Source organism: Quercus lobata, chromosome 12 (genome assembly GCF_001633185.2).
Source record: "Quercus lobata isolate SW786 chromosome 12, ValleyOak3.0 Primary Assembly, whole genome shotgun sequence".
Taxonomy (NCBI): Eukaryota; Viridiplantae; Streptophyta; class Magnoliopsida; order Fagales; family Fagaceae; genus Quercus; species Quercus lobata.
Genome location: NC_044915.1, coordinates 32,249,822 through 32,267,786, shown reverse-complemented (window position 1 = coordinate 32,267,786; position 17,965 = coordinate 32,249,822). Strand labels below are relative to the sequence as shown.

General features: G+C 34.2%; 1 protein-coding gene across 1 annotated transcript; it reads left to right on the top strand.

Annotated features, from left to right (window-relative positions):
• Positions 1–13,480: 13,480 nt before the first annotated feature.
• LOC115971562 (homeobox protein BEL1 homolog) lies at positions 13,481–17,624 on the top strand. Its single transcript, XM_031091557.1, has 5 exons — positions 13,481–13,889; positions 14,092–15,109; positions 15,553–15,935; positions 16,372–16,432; positions 16,648–17,624. Exons 2-5 carry the CDS (start codon positions 14,183–14,185, stop codon positions 17,314–17,316), a joined length of 2,040 nt encoding a protein of 679 aa, XP_030947417.1. The 5' UTR covers positions 13,481–13,889; positions 14,092–14,182; the 3' UTR covers positions 17,317–17,624.
• The last annotated feature ends 341 nt before the right edge of the window (positions 17,625–17,965 follow it).

Here is a 17,965-nt window from a genome sequence, read left to right as displayed (position 1 = left end):
AGAAAGAAAAGATAAACAAATATCTTGAACAACTGCTGCCTCCGCATTAATTGCCTCTCAACCAACTTTTTGGCCGCATTAATGTGAAAGTGATGTCTGAACAGTGATGAAGCAGCCTTACAGCCGCTGGTTGAAGGTTCCAGGAAGTGTTGGATGGGACAGGAAGGGATCCCCCTTATCCAACCTACACGTGTGTGGTGAAGATGACACCAAGAGGGCAGTATATAACATGAAAGAATGCATTGAGAAAGAGGATCGGAACTTCTAAACAAGTAATGCCTAGAGGAAAATCTTGTGAAATAAATAACTTAGCTTGTTTCAAGGAAAAATTGATCGTAATATTTGTGTTAATCCACCTAGAAATGTTAAGTTTAATCGTTTTTCTTTTGAAGTTAATCTAGTTCTCTTATATCCACGCTCTACAAATTTATTGTTTGGGCCTTTAGCGATCGAACCCAATACCAGTTTAGGATCGTTACAAATTGAGTCCTTACAATACTCAAATTCATTGTTATTGTGAAATTGAATAACACATGACAATTCTTTAAGTGTCTTTGTACAATTGTATTTAGTGCATGTGTCTAAAGAAAATTCATCATTAAAATCCAAAATCAAATTGTCTATTGGATAGACTTTCTTCTCAAAGGTTTTTTCAAACATCAATTTCTATTTTTAGTTGTTCAGTGACAATATCATCATTTTCAGCCCCTCCTTTGACCTTGGAAAAGGTATCCCCCTCTCTAATTGGTATATATGCAATTAAAATGTATTTGATCCTACATACTAGGATGTATAAAGTTATAGAATTTACCAATTGGTTATTGGTATTAATAATTAAATTTTGTATAGGGAATTTATGTTTTATTATATGTGTTCGATATACTAAGTTTTTGTAATTTTTTTAAATACTCACATTTTTTTTTACTTCAAATTATTATTATCTTTCTTATGTTCTAGTGTACAGACTCAAAAAGAAAAGCTCAAGCTCACTTAGAATAGTGATGCCCAGTCTTTTAAACTAAGCCCAAAACAATGAATTTGTTAAGAGAGTGGGCTTCAGAGTCAATTGCAGTACAAAGAAGATTACAAGCCTAAGTCTAATGGAACCAGAGTAATTACTAAGCATGGAAAAGACAACAATTCAGTAAAAATTCATCCTCGGGCGGGTCCGAGGATAGGTTTCTTATTGATGGACAAAGATGATATTTCTTTTACAAAATCCTCTTTAGTTTTCACACTTGATACTTTTTTCTTGGAAATTGTTCATCCTCTCTTTTCGGGGGGTTCCTTTCCTTATATAACCCATTTCCCTGCATCCTAGCCCTCCATTTATATGTTTCAGGGGAACTATCTAAATGCTTGTCCCATCATGACCCTTTTGAAGGTAGTAGAAATAGTTGTGAGCTATAAAGTCACTGTTTAGGAGTCATTCATTCATTAATGCAGCTAGTTAAGTTGGTGCAGAGCATTAAATGTTGGGGTGAGAGGTGTATTCTTTAGGAAAGTTCCTCCCTTCTTTTGCATGTCTTGTACCTTTCCTTTGCCATCTACTCCCTTATCCTTGAGTTTTTCGGGGGGGGGGGTGCCGGTTGCCATTTGGCTCTTTAATTCTCCTTGGATGGGTGTAGTCCTTGGAATCTGTTTGCCTTTATTTGCTTGGATTGGTAGATTTATCCTCGGATTGGGTTCCTCGGCCCTCGACCCTCCCACATCTAATATTTTGTTGATCTTTGTGACAAAAAATAGTGCAAAGCCTTATAAGGTTTGTGATTTGAGTTTTATATAATAGCATTATGATGCAATAGCTCGTTCCCCAAAGAATAATTCCTGATTCCTAACTTGAGAGTCGGACTGTAATAAAAGTTAAAACTCAAAAAGATAAATAAGAATATAAACGTTAATATTATCTTCGTTTTTCTAGCCATTTTATTTTTGGTGATTGTGTGTGTTTGTTACTTGAATATGAAGCCCTAAATTATTCTTGGGATTGAATGGAATACACGATGAAAATTGACGGTTCTTTGTTTTACCTCCAAACTACAACTTGCATTATTATCTTTCCCTAACTCTTTCCTCTTATAGAACCACCAAACCAAGATCCTTGGGTCAAGGTAGCCCATTTAGTTAGAAAAATTAGTTCGCACTATTACATAATCATATGCCCACAAAACAATAGTTTTCATGGGATTTGTCTCGTATAGAAATGGGTTTTCTTGACTATCCAATGAAAATGCAATCAAGGCCTCTAAGAAACTTCTTGTAATTGACAACACAAAAAGATTATTCTATTTGAAGTATACGTGCAAGTTTAATTAACTTGTTATTTAAAAGAAGAGCTCGAGCGTGAATGCTATAGAGCAAATAAAGAAACCAAGAAAAAGAAATTCATTGTTGAAGAAACAATTCCAATGTCAGACAAAGAAACCTAGGCTTTTAGTTCTTTTGGTTTTTGTCATTTGCATTGACTTTAGTCCCATCGGTGACTCAGCTTTCGTGCAAGCGGAGGAAATTAATTAAATAAAAGGGGATAGATAGATAGATATCTTGCAATTTTGGGATCATTACTTAAATCTTTACCCCTTGGATTGTTTGATTAGTTGGTGGCATATGGATTATCTCTATAATTCAATTGAATTTTTCACTATATTTTCATCGTATGATTCACATTCAAAGTATCAATTCATGTTTCCAATAATGAAAAAAATTCATTTCGCCAGTAAAGTCGTCAAAGAAAAGTGGGTGATGAAATAACATAAGATATGAATTAACTTCATTTTAATTGTTGGGGTTCTAATTAAATCAATTAATAAAAATTTTAGTCATTGAATAAAAAACTTGGATTTGAATCTTGTTTACATAAAACAGATCATTGATGTCTTAACTCACTGGTAAAAAATAATAATTATGAAGTAGATACCATAAATTCAAATAAATCTTATTATATGTATAAAAAAATCGTTTTAATTAATTGTATAATTTTGATATTTTCATTCTTTCATCTTTGCTATAATCTGTCTAGCCCTAAAAGTATAATGGATTAGAGTAATTCGATTTCCCTAGTAAAAGTAAAACCAAATGCCCTAAAGCTTTGAAAAAAATCCAATCAAAACGTACGTTTTGATATTATTATTTTCACTGCACTAAAACTTGGATGGAATACTTGACTAAGTCACTGAGTTTGGTCATTGCCGAAGGATCTTTTGTCTAGTTCCACATATTAGGTTAAATTTGACGTAGTCCTTGGCTTGTAAAACTTTCCCTATAGAAAATTTTCTCACATACTCTGTAGCTTCCACACTTATTGGTGTCTAAAGTCCAACCATGCATTTTATTGGTGAACCTTGAGGCTTGATCATTTGTAGAGGTCCAATAGTCCAACCAATACCGTGCATTTTTGGTACGTGGTGACCTTTCCGTCGTAGCTTGTCAAGTTCCCACTCTCGAACTGTTCTGTATATGGGACCATCCTATTGATGATATACTCATCTAACTCATCTAAGAATCACACAATCGAACTGTTCTTATATATAGGGAGTCCACAAAGTACGCTATTTTTTTTTTTTTTTTTTCTTGTAATCACTAATATTTATTTTTGTACTCTTCTGTAAAGGGTGCAAATTAAGAATTATCGTAAGAGAGACTGAAAGAGAAAGAGGATGATTTTATCAAAGAAAGAGAGAGATGGATGAATGAAGTTTATAAACATAAATCATTGATCCTGAAAAAAGTATTCTAAAAAGGGGAAAATTATGATAGGCCACCTCCCCCATCAACTTCCATAATTATATGCTTTTTATGTATAATAATTAATTACATAGGTAGACAGTTTTTTAAGTTTATTTTAAATTATGGAGTAAAGTGCTCTATTTTTTATATTCGTACAATGAATATTTTGTACATATTAGAAAGATGCGTTTCAATATGAATCTTGTATATTTTATTTGTATTTATGTGAGAGGGATGTATAATACATTGGGTGTAGGAGATAATATCTTCGAACATGAGTGCCTTGCAGCAATACGATGGAAATGACATTTCCAAGAATAATTATAATAACTAAAAGTTTTTATTTCCTAGATTAATTATCCATAATATACATATTTTATAAAATAAAAATTATAATTGTAGATGATTAATTGTTTTATACCCAAAAATTTAAGGTAGTTAGGTGTACTTTTATTAATATTTATGTTTGTTTGACATTTTTAGAAAAATTATTGAAAAATATTTTAATAAAATATTAGTATACATTAATGTGGGGACCGTTCGATTAATGGGCCCATAGGGTTCAGAATTGATTTAGGGTTCAGAATTGATTTAGGGTTGTTGGGCCCGTGGCCCATCCAAGGACGTGTACCCGTCCGAGGACGCCATACTCCTCGGCAGTATGCGTCCGAGGACGATTGCGTCCGAGGAAGATCGGGACGTGGTCTTATAGCGATCAGATCTCAGAATTAGGTCACCGTAAAGGATAAGAGTAACCGACTAAGGATGAAAGAGATAAGACAAACAAATATCTGTAACTACAGCTGCCTCCGCATTAATGACCTCTCAACCAACTCTCTGGTCGCATTAATGTGGAGGTGATACCTGAACAGTAAGGAAGCAGCCTTACAGCTGCCCATAGGAAGTTCCAAGAGGGGCCAGATGGGACAGAAAGAAATCCTCCGGACCCAACCTACACGTGTGCGGTAAGGATGGAGCGCAAAGGGGAGTATATAAACTAAAAGAAGAGCATGAAAGAAGGGGATCGGAACAGAAAAAGAAAGGAGAGGAAGAGACATAAACAAAAAACAAGAAAGTTAGAGAAGAAAAAAGGAGTTGCGCTAGTCACTAAAGAAAAACATTCATTGTACCAACTTGAAGACCTTGAACGTTCTTGAGAGTGAATCTTTTGAGGAGGGACCACAGTTAACCTAGTTCTTTACACCCACGCTCTAAAAATCATATTGTCTGGGCCTTTTACGTGCGAACCCAATACTGTTTAGGTTCGTTACCAAATCGTGTCCTTACAATTAACATATATATACTTTTAGGACACCTATCAACAAAAGCCAATTACAATAAGTAAATGTTTCTAGACTTATCCTATTTGTGTTATGTGAAAACTCAACCTAACTCTAATAATAGAAAAAAAAAATTAACTAATGTATTTCTAATTAATTAGGGTTTTTTACCTTGTCATAAAATGAAATTTTATACCCGTCAATTGGTCCAACTTACTCAATTTGACTACTAGATGTTATTAGAATCGATCGTGTAAAAAATGATGTAATCTTTGTATTAATTAAGCATCATACAACATGAACAAATTACAAGAATTATGTAATAATAGACGATATTTGTTTTTGAGTAATGCTATAAACACAAAATTTCACAATAGTTGAATTGAAAATTTTTTACTAATATCACTTTTTCACCTATCACTAACAATCATTCACAACAACGAAATGTGAAATTTATTGTCACTTTTTTATTTTTTTGTGTGTCTTTAGATAAAGTGGATGCATGATGAGGGGGAGGCTTTTAGTAGTGAAGGATGAGATTTTTTGAAACAAATTATTAAAGGTTCAAGACAATAAGAATTAAAATTAAAAGAATAAAAACGTGTAACAAAAGTTGGACCACTAAATTGGTCATCTTGCCTCACAAGTCAGTGGAGGAGACTTCTTCAATGGGGTCTCAATGCCTTGTGACCAAACATCCTCCTTCAATACACGCTAAGACTATCTTGCACCACTGCCTTCTCTGGAGTCTGGACTGTGTATATATAAGTATTTAAATATTTTTTATTAAAAAAAAGTATTTTTTCTATGTATATTCTTTTGTATATACCTCTCATTGTAAATTTTTTTTATTGAAAAAATAATAATAATAAACTGAGATCATTAACAAATGAGATAATTAAATGTGCTAATAATCCTATCATATCCTTAAAAAGAATTAGTTTAAGGATAAGGATAAATATGACATATAAAAGAGACTAATTTCCTTTTTTGTTTTTGTTTTTGTTTTTAAACGCTTGCTATTTAATTTTTGACATGCGCACTTGCCACACTGTACCTTGGACCTACATGTTATTCACTATTCATACCTGACACAAACAATTGTCGGCAGCTTGGTCTTTCCTCTGATTGCTATCACTTTTCCTTTCATAGTTATTGTTGTTGTTGTTGTTGTTGTTGTTGTTGTTAAACAATAAATTAATTCATACATGTTAATTACCGTTAGTGGAGTCAATCTATTTGATTCTTTACATTCAAAGAATATAGATTGAAATCTCTCCTATATATCACACTTATTAAAAAATAAATAAAAATCACTATCAGCAATAGAATGTCAATTGGGGTACAATTGATTCACAATTTATTAATTGATACTTACTAACTTCTGTTGTTCCCTTCTCCATAAAACAAAAACAAATAGTTTTTTTTTTTTTTTTTTTGTTAATGGCAAATTAGTCTCCCTGGTATGTATATATTTATTCACATCTCAAGGTTACACCTTGTACATGCATAGATAAAGGCTCAATCAAAAGGACTATGATAGAGAGTGAGAGAAAGCAAAGAAATGAAACTAAAAATGGTTGAAATTTAGTTAAACTAATTAAATTCAAATATGACTTTCTACTTTGTAGCACAAAATTTGGTTTGGCTGCGCTATCTATCATCAGTCACTGCATGTACATGTCCACTAAGACTAAGCCACCAAATGGTGATTGTAACTTGTTAGATATAGACTTGTGAGAATGTTATCACTGCCCATTGTGGCCCATGTAAGTGTGATATGCTTTGCTTTCTTTGCCTTCTCATGGTGGGGTTCAAGGCTTGTCAGACTCCTCCTCCCATATCGGCTTGGACTTCTTTGTACAAAAGGAACCAATGGACCCCCAGTGGAATTTCAAGATTAATGAACATTCAATGAAATGTAGAAAATACTTCATCAACTATTTCTATGTTTCTTTCAAAGTTGTAGACTGAAAACTAAGGGATTAGAAAGGAGAAGTATTAAAAAAAAAAAATTAATGATAGAGAATGTTGTTGTGGGAGAACCTGGCCTAGTCTATATGTGTGAGAATACTCGAAAGATATATATATATATATATATATATGATTATGTAACTTTTGTTGACCAAGGCATATCAATGATGCTATAAAATTATCCCAATTCATGAGTCATGACAAAAACAACGGTTTATGATTAGAGCTATGAAAGACAAATATGCATGATGCCGTCTTCCCTAAAATCTTTGCTGTTCAATAGTACAAATTGGGTTACTCATTTCAAATCTTTTGGACAATGCCCTCTATGATATTCTTCAATTTAAAAAATAAAAAATAAAAATCCTCTACAATATTTACGTGTGATTTTCTCTTAATTTGAACTATTGCTTGACCTTGCTTTGGGAAAGCATCAAATAAGCCAATCAATTGGATTGTCATGATTATATGACTAAATTTGTTTCTTGACATTACAAATTTCTGAATATTATGATGAGTGATTATTGGATTATTATGCCAATGTATCACATCGTTGTGTCAACGGCACAATGCTGTGCCATTTTTGGTGATATTTAGTCAATTTTTGCCTAATAATAAGTGATCTACTAGACTAGGGTTGAAGGATGGCATGTGATAATGTTGAATATTGAAACTGCTTTTTCTTTTTCCTTGTATAACTCCAGATTTCATGCCATTCAATATGCCTTTTTTATTTTTTTATAGAATACAAAGTTTCAAACTCCCTTTCTTTAAAGGTTTAGAGTTTATAGATTGGGTGGATTATAGTAATTCAACCATTGTTCGAATTATAAAGGGTTGGTATCAAAAATCCACTTACATATAAAATAAAACCTTTTAATATCTTTACCTAATAGTAAAAAAAATCATGATGAATTACACATCATAAATTCCAATCATATTATATATCTATATTATATATATAAAAAAATAGACATTAGATAGAATATCCTTATTCTACCCACAACTTCATTTCACACACCCCCCCCCCCTTCCAAAAAAAGAAAATCCCCATATATACTAAGATCAAAGTTGTAAGCAAATTATGCTGGTGCCAAGAGTGGCATGTGGATATTTTATTTGGATATGTTTGTTCACTTTGTTGGAGTTCGGAAAATCTCTCATCTTGCATTATTAGCTTCTCATGAACTTGGAGGAAACCACTTCTTCAAGAAAAGAAAAAAAAAGAATAATAGTGATCACAACGAAACTCGATCAATACCTGTGGTGTATATAAGACATCCAAGGGTGTCATTATCACACCTACCATTTTTATTTTTTTCCCACAACTTTCAAAGTCAAAAAATCATATTAATCGAAGCTTGGACCATGATTTCTTTTTTTAATTATATACCATACTTTGCGTGGTCCTTTATAATTAAGCTCAATTTTAGAATAGAACCCTCACTTTGTATTAGTACATTACATAATGAATCAATGATAACTTTTATTATTAATTAATGGAAAAGAACATTTTAGCATTAGTGAAGATGCAAGCAAATGGAACCAGTTCCAAAAGATACATACTAGAAAAAATAATTATATAGTGAGATGTTAAATCTATTCTTTCACTTTCACCTACATTTTTAAAGAAGGGCTAAAAGCTTCTCTTTTTGTCTCTTAATTGCCCTCAAAATGTTAAGAGTTGATGCTTAACAAATTGATCAAGACCGTTGCTTCGATGGATGACTTCTGGGATTGGTTACTTACTGAGAAAAGCATCAACCAGATCATGACAGTCCATTCAAGAATAAAAAATGGGTGAAGATTTTGATGTTGCTAAGAGAAACTAAAAGCTTAATAGGGAACAAAAGAGCCATGTTTAACTCATATTGTGGAATATGTAATTCATATCTTGGTGGCCCACCAGAACAAAAATTTACATATGGGCGGCTTTTATTTGTGTTTTTAACCATGCTTATCCCATATTGTAATCCAAAAAGAGGTGGATAAAAAAGAATAGAATAAGATATGGTTACTAGTGAAAGCATGAAAGTGTTATACTTCAACTCTTAAATTGACCACAAGGACCATATATGAGCAGAGAGGACTAACTTAGTAAAATATATCATTTTGAATAGGGCCAATAGCAACAACTTGTGCTATTGTTCTGGCTTTTTAAGGGTTGCTAATGAAGGAGGGAGCATGGTTTTTCATGCAGCCGCCATGCAGTTTGAACTCTTTGAAAAAAAATAAAAAAAATTAGGGAAAGATAGGGACAAAGAAAATTTTGTAACACCAATGATAGGAGGCCAGGAGAATTAAGGTCAAGATAATAATATCTAGCAAGTTTCATTAATTAATTTGATTATTAGACTGATGAGGTATGCCGGCAACCTCTATTCTACGAAAACAACATGCCAATGCCATACTTTCCTTGGCACCAAAGTGTGTTTAAATGTATGGTAGAAAAGTATTAAGTGGGACAATCAAACAATGACTCATTTTGAGGTCCCTCAAAAATTTTCTTTCTTTTATCTATAAATGAACACTTTTTACATACACAAAAAAATAAAAAATAAAAAGTCTATACATGACCTTTGAAGATAAAATACTTGGGCTATTGGCTTTCACCCTAATTCCAAGGAATTTGTTAGTCACTTCTGAATGATATATAGCAAAAACTTGACAAGGGTCTTAAAGTGTTGGACAGGATTGGCCATGCCAGCTCCTTATGTTTCACATTGTTACCATGAAAACAAAATGAGAAGAAATCAATCTTTTTCTTCTATCGTCATACTTAAATCCCTTGAAAAAGTCACATACTTTATTTTAAACTTTTGCTTATTCTGATGACACTATAGCTACCGAAATAGCTTAAGTGCACCACCTTCTATGGGGGAGAACCAAAGGATGAGATCATTTCTCTGCAGAGTATGCACAAGCTTTAGTTTTGCAATTTCCAAGATATAGAAGGAATCTAAAGCTAAGTAAGTAAAATATATGTTTCAGCAAATGCCAAAGTCAATTATGATTATCAAGTTTATTAACCAGGCATACAAGCTCAAACAAAATTAAAACTCAAGCTCCATTAAAAAATAACCCTTTGTAATCAGAAAAAGGCTCCGTACTCTCTAAAGTACACCATTGATCAGTGGACCCTAAAACCATAATGGCAAATTAACAAGCAACAATTTGAAGTTTGGAACCATTGATCCACATCCTTATTAATTAGAATTCCAAAGAATCCCATTTCAATGTTCCATCCCTAGCTAGGTCCAACCCCTTGTAGATCCCAATCAAAAATCATCATCAATATGTTAGTATAGGTACACAGTCCCACGGGTGCTCTTTCATGTAGCTGGCCTATGTAGAATGGTCCATGCATGCAAAAAAAAGATTGTAAAAACAGGACCATCCTTCAATACCTATAATCCATAGCTACAAGTTTCAATATATAATTTCAAAATTGTACTACTGCTAGTGAGTAACAAAAGCTCAAAAGGGTCTCTCTCTCTCTCTCTCTCTCTCTCTCTCAAACTCTTTTCACTCACCCCCGTCTTTTATGGGTGCCTAGGGAAAGTCATATATAGTCACATATAAGGCAAAGGAGGTTCAAAGTAGCTCATTCAAGGTCTGTCTTCGACAGAAACTAAATATGGGATTGTGGTTTTGCTAATATGCGCAGGGGTGCTTAGTGTACAACCCCTTTTTTTGGAGGCCTAAATAAGCAGAAAGTACAAGCATGGAAAGCCAAGAGAGAGAGAGAGAGAGAGAGAGAGAGAAATGACGTCAGCATGGTGTAGGGCATAGGTTATGAAAGAAGCAAAATGGCAAGCGGCGGAGAAAGCTCCGTTTATAGGACCACCTACTTTAAACGGACAAAAATTTAAGCCTCTCATTGGTTTTGCTAAAGTCCCACTCTCATTTGTTGTCGCGTGTCTTCACGTACGTTGCTTATTCCATGTTGTTTGGTGTTGGGTTTGTGTTTTGTCACTTGTGTTTGGGTTGATGGGAAAGTGTGAACGCTCGTTTTTCTTTTATTTATTTATTTTTACTTTGATAATCATAAAAGTCGTTGGTTTTACTTTGTGTTAGTATATTCCGTGTCAAAATTCTCTTGAAATTAATATTGAAATATATTGTAATAAGTCTATTCATAATTGGGTTAAGGTACAAATGCTGAGAATTTAAAATGTTACAAGAGGAATTCTAATTAATCGAAATCGTACGTGATAAATTTTGAAAATTAGTTAAGACATAAATTTTAGTTGACACTCGAGGGATATTGGGTCAACCAAAATTTCACGAACTTAAGATAATTTTGTTACGAATCCACCTATTGTTTTAGCCCTTCCTTATTTTATATATTCATCATTTTCCAAAATCAACCCAAGTTCACTTCTGAGAGTTGAGAGAAACCTACCCAATTGTGAGAACCAAACACTTCACATTCTCTCTACTCTCTCCCTCTCACCACAGGCAAATACTTGAGAGAAGATCAATTCCTTCACACTCATCACTAAATTTTTGTTATAAGGAATTGAAGTTCTAGGAATTATTGTAGCACACCCATATTGTTCCTTAGAAGCTTGAAGATGCAATCGGTGGTTCATTGCGGATCTAGTAGTTAGATTGAAGAAATGACTCGCAGAGTCAGTTGCTAGCAACCTAACAGAGGTTCGAAGGACTTTAGTACATATTGAATGGTTTTATGTGTATAATGTGCTACAACTATTCATTTTAGTAAATCATTTCAACAGTGGTGTTGTGAAGAGGCTTTTCCGCCCAGTTCTCGGATTTTCCTCTTCGATAACAGATCCATTGTTATCTTGTGGTATCATGTCTTTAATTTTCTATGGGCTGCTCATTATTTATGCTTTATATGTTTATCCATGCTAATTTTGATGTCCATGCACTATATAATTGGTTAATCACTTAAACTTAGTGTTAATTGTAAGATTAGGTTAAAAGTGATTAAGCCACAATTTAAACGTTTGGGTCTAAATCAATACCTTGGTGGATTAATTATTTCTCAAAAATGAAAAGTGAAAAAAAAAACGTGTGAGGTGAGGATGTTTTCAATAAATAATTTTGAGAATTAATTTCAAGAGGATTGAACTTTATGATACATGAATATGCAATTATCAACATTTAAAAAAAAAAATGTTATCAATTTTATCATTATTGAAAATGATTTGGAGCTGAACATTATTCATGTGTTGATATTAAATTTATTTTTGAGAATTGTATTTAGCAAATGAGTCTTGTTTTGATTTGGACTTAGAATTTTTTTTTTTCCTTTCCTTTAAATAAGAGATGATTAAGAAATAATTAAGTTATTTTAGTTCCCAAAAATTGATATTTAATATGAACCTCAAATTGAATCAAGCAATGAGTGTAGGGAATTTACATTTATATGTTCATTTTAGGAAGTTCTGGATTTCGAAACTCATGTCTTGTTTCTTTAAATTGTTCATCCATCCACATGAACAATTTGGATATTTTTTTTAAGCTTCAAACTAGGATAAAACTTTGCAAAAAAGTGACATAAAAAACTTATAATAGAGCCCTAAAACCATGAAAAATTTGAAAGCAACTTTGAAACAATTAGGTCTAAAGTTGCTGTGGACTTGCAACCTAAAATGTCTGTGCCTTATTTGTGCTGTATATATTTTTCTATTGTGGCCATTGTTGTTTCAACTTTAAAAGCATGATGGTTATTGCCATTCCATGTTTGTGTAATTGGCAAATGGCAATTGACATCCAATTCTGCGCGTGGGTTTGGTACATTTTCATCATAAATAAAAAGAATAGATGCGGTCCCATGCAATGTGGAGAGAGAGAGAGAGAGAGAGAGAGATATGGGTGGTGGAGTAGTGTTTTAATACACACATTTAATGAGAATTAGATGGAGAAACATTGGACCACCTCATCTCATCTAAATCAACTTACCCACAGTCCCTTATTTTGGGAACAATTTGTCCAACCCAGGCGCATCTATTCTCTCTCTCTCTTTCTCCCTCTGTAACACCTTTCAATTTTTTTTTGGTTCAGAAGAAAAATAGCACACACACTAGCCAGGCCCACCAGACCAGAACCCTAACAGAGTCTACACTGAAACTCATCTGAAAAGCCTGTAAACAACTCCTACTTAGGAATGATTTCTCGGGATTCGTTGCATACAAAGATTTCCAAAATCCCAAAGCTTTTTTAACCTCTTATTATTATTATTTTTGGTTCTTTGTACTTAGTAGAATTTTAACATCAGCATGATGAGGTTATGAAAATCATTTAAAGTCATTTCAAAAAAGAAAATCATTTAAAGTAAATTAAAACAGGGTCATGTGGCGGCTTGTAGTTTGTGTACTAGGCAAAGGACGATCATTACTTTCTGTCGTTGCTGGTTCTCTCTATCAGTACTTTGTAAAGCCGGGAACTTTAATTTAATAATATATTTTTTAATATTATATTTTGTTACCTTTTTTTTTTATAATAATTTTTTTATTGTTGGGTATGAAATAATTGAGGTTACTATTTGATTTTCTATATAAGAATTAAGAAGTCTATTTTGGATGTATTTATACCATGCTGCATTGACCCACTTTAGAGAGAGAGAGAGTAAGAGAAAGAGATAGAGAGAGAGCAGCACATATCAAATGATGAACATGGGTTGGAGGTCATCATCACCCCTATCTGATCTTCTATTTCTGAGGAGATATATCTGATCTTTCTTCCTAGGAAGGTTTTTCATGGCATACCATGTTGGCTTATTAAGAGAACAAGTCTGAGGAAAATAGGCCACTCCTTAATTCTCTCCTCCTTCCATCACCTACTACCATCGTCTAGTTCCACCAACAACACCACCACCAACAACACAAATTCCTCTACTTTTGCTCAACAGTCACATAGTCCACTCGTCTATAACTGGTAAGTCTTCTGTATTCCTCTCTAATCCCAGAGTTTCCACATAAATAAGAAACTAAAGACAAAGTCTTTTCCTTTTCCCAGTTCTCTGATGAATCAAAAGGGTACCTTTTTGGTCTCATAAAATTTTGATTGCTGAAATTGTTTGTTTGATGATGATCTTCAACTTTGGATTAATAATGGTTTCTGGGTTCTTTTTATATAGGATTGGATATTGATGTTCTTGCAGTAGAAGCTTTAGCTTACAAGCAAAAGCAATATATTATTATAAATAGCAAGAAGAAGATTTGTCTCTCATGGCTCGAGAACACTGTGAAGATAAATCCGGGAATATGGTATCTTCAGCTGGCTTTTGTTACTCAGATGTTTCATCTAGTAACCCAACTATTCAGACTCATCTAGTGAATCAGATCCAAGGCTATGAGTCCAACCAGGAGATCTTCAACTTGACCACTGGCATGGAGATGATAGGGTTTTCAAAGAATCTACAGCAACAAAGTGATAGTAACTCAGTCATGTGGAAAGGGTTCTATGGGAAGTCTCAAAGCCATGCCGGTCCATCGTCTTCAAAGACCATCAATGAGTCCACTAGTGATTTCTATCAGCATGAGTTCAATAAGCCTGATTTCACAACTGGGATTTCTGAAACAAGTAGTGAGAACCTAATAGTTGGAGCACACGACAATACTGGCGCTTGGCAAGAGAATAGATTGCTTGTTGATGATTCTTTGAGGTGTGTGTTTCCTTGTGAAGGAAATGAAAGGCCAAGTCAGGGTCTTTCACTCTCTCTTTCTTCAAGCAATCCTTCAACTATAGGGTTACAATCTTTTGAGCTAAGGCACACTAATCATCACAATCAAGGTGAACAAGATGATATGAGGTTTATTGCTTCGAGTTCTAGAGATGGGTTTTATGGGAAATCATCAAACATTCAACAACAACAAATGATGCAAGATGTGTTTTTGGGAAAAGCTACAAATCATCACGAGGGACAGTTCCAGCTCAGGAACTCAAAGTTCTTGGCCCCTACACAGGAACTTTTGAATGAGTTCTGTTGTAGCCTCGGAACAAAGCAAACTGATCAACAAAAGCAAAAGTCCCACAAAGCCAAGCAATGGGAAGAGGATAATGGCAGTAGTTCTTCCAGAAAGCAAGCTCTTTACTCACTTGAATACATGGAATTGCAGAAAAGAAAAACAAAACTGCTTTCAATGCTTGAAGAGGTATATATTATATATGTATCTATATGTGTTTTAGATCTTGTTTTACTCCATTAAAAGATCCTTTCTTTTTACCATTTTCCCTCTACAACTTTTCATTCCTTTCTCAAAATATGGAAATAAAAGTAAAATTTCGTGATTTCTTGAAGTGAGTTTTAGTATCAAACAAAGTTGTAACTTTTACTAGGTGGTTGATGGATTGGGGTCTCTATGACTTGATTCTTGAACTAATTAAGCGACTGTGGACCTTTTAATTAATGCCCCCAACTTTTGACAATTCGGAGCCTTTTCATTCACTTTCAGAAACCTCTATTCCCATTTCTTTTCATGGCATCTTGTTTTTCATCTTCTTACTCTTTAACTAGAATATATTCTATACTGTAACTCTTATACCAACAACTTGATCTTTCTTTCACTCTTATCTCTATCTTCTTGTTCTTCTTAAGGTGGACAGAAGGTACAGGAACTATTGTAATCAAATGAAGGCCGTGGTGTCATCCTTTGAAGCTGTGGCTGGCCATGGTGCTGCCACGGTCTACTCAGCTTTGGCTTCAAAGGCCATGTCAAGGCATTTTAGATGCTTGAAAGATGGGATTGTGAGTCAGATTCAGGCTACCAAGAAAGCCATGGGAGAGAAAGATCCTGTTGCTCCAGGCACAACCAAAGGAGAAACACCAAGGCTACGTATTCTTGATCAGACACTGAGGCAACAAAGGGCTTTTCAGCAAATGAGCATGATGGAAAGCCATCCATGGAGACCCCAACGTGGCCTTCCTGAACGATCTGTTTCTGTCCTCCGAGCTTGGCTTTTCGAACACTTTCTCCACCCGTAAATATCTCTTTCTCTTTCTTTTTTATGTTTCACACACTTGGAGTCCTTTATAAGTAAACTACCAAGTTGATTTCACAAGAGAATCAATGTTTTTCACCACAGATTTTAAAAACAAAAGTAAGAAACAGTACTTGGTAGTTTGCTTTTAGCATTATGAGTTTCTCACATGTAAAGTATCTGTGATTTTGGCCTTGCAAAAACAATGTGTTGTTTTGGTAGTTTCTACCCACCAACATTCAGATTCCAAATATCATTCTTGTCATATTATATTCAATCATTTTAGTTTCTTTTCTGAATATGTGCTAGGCACCATCTCTACTATTTTTATGTGGGTCTAATTCTATTTCATGTATACGGCCTCTCACTCTCTCATTCACCACACATACACGCAAAAAAGTAGTAAAAGTAACAGTCTTTTTGGAACTTTTTGCAGGTACCCAAGCGATGTTGATAAACATATCTTAGCCCGCCAAACTGGTCTCTCAAGAAGCCAGGCAAGTCACATCTTTCCTCAAGTGTTTTTTTTTTTTTTGTGATGAATCCTCAAGTTATTTTAATATGTCATGAATTAGTTTATATTATCAATGGGGCATATCTTCTTGGGATCCATATTATAATATATAAAAAAACACATAATTGTACTAACAAATGCATCATATTATACGTATTAATCTAAGGCCTTTTTTTGTTGTTACATATGTATGACCAGGTATCCAATTGGTTCATTAATGCAAGGGTGAGGCTGTGGAAACCTATGGTCGAAGACATGTACTTAGAAGAGCTAAAAGAGAGAGAAAACAACATGACTTCCTCAGATGGGGTTACCAATCTCGATGAGAATGGCCGGCAAAATCCAAACCCACCTCCAACACGCCCTGAGGATCAAAAACCTACACAAGACCAACTTGTCAGAATTGACTCTGAGTGCCTATCATCCATCATCACTAATCCAGATAAGAATGACTCTAAAACCAGTAAAACACTCCAAAACCACCACATGCAACAACAACAACATAGTTTTGGGAGGGTTGCAGCTGAGACATATGGGGCAATGGAGCTGGACTTTTCGTCTTATAATCACCAGTCAGCTGGTGGTGGTGGTGCAGTTTCTTATCCTAGTGACAGTAATGCTAATCAGAATAACTTCAATGGTGGTGGTGGTGGTGGTGGAGTGTCTTTGACATTAGGGTTGCAACAGCATGGTGGGAGTGGTGTGAGCTTAGCCTTCTCACCCGCCTCTCAGAACTCTCTGTTCTATGCAAGAGACCACATTGAAGATTGCCAACCAGTTCAGTACTCGCTTTTAGATGGTGAAGGTCAGAATCTACCATACAGAAATTTGATGGGTGCACAGTTGCTCCATGACTTGGCTGGATAGAATGCAAAATGCTAATCAAAGTGCATGGGATGGTGATGTCGGCCAAAATTTCTTATCAAAGGCTGATCATGAATTGGTGATGGTCGATGAGTAGTTTTAGGTACAGATAAATACTTCATACATACATAAAGCAATACTTGGTTAGATAATAGTATGAATATGATAATTACTTTCATGGCTCAGTAATTTTTCAGAAACCTTTTTTTTGGGGGATTGTAAGAACATGTTTATTTATTACCTTTAGGCTAATTTGAAATTGCTGGTGATTGATGCATGGTTATACATATATTTATTTCCTCTTTTGGGCAGATTCTATGTTTAAAAGTTATATAATTAACCTTGTTACGTAAGTAGTTAGGCAATTCTCTTGCCTTTTGAGACTGCCCAACTAAGTGATTGAATCATGTGTGGCTCTTGTTTAATCTGAAATTCCAATTCTCTTGGGGCTCAAGTAGATCTTTTATTTTATTCTATTTTATTTTCATTTTTCTTATAAATGCAATTAAATATTGCAGCACAATTTGGTTGGGTCCTTAGCTTTGGAGATTAAGACAAATCCCATTGAGACAATAAAATATCTTTGATCGTTGGATCTTGGATGGTTGTGGTCCCTAACTCATCCTCATGAAGATGATATTTCATTCCAATA

What these genes read in the sequence shown, in the direction of transcription:
- LOC115971562 (XM_031091557.1), top strand. Translation starts at nt 14,183, where the DNA reads ATGGCTCGAGAACACTGTGAAGATAAATCCGGGAATATGGTATCTTCA. An exon ending in TTCGAACACTTTCTCCACCC is followed by an intron (nt 15,936 to 16,371) that starts GTAAATATCTCT and finishes AACTTTTTGCAG; the next exon opens with GTACCCAAGCGATGTTGATA. An exon ending in CTGGTCTCTCAAGAAGCCAG is followed by an intron (nt 16,433 to 16,647) that starts GCAAGTCACATC and finishes ATGTATGACCAG; the next exon opens with GTATCCAATTGGTTCATTAA.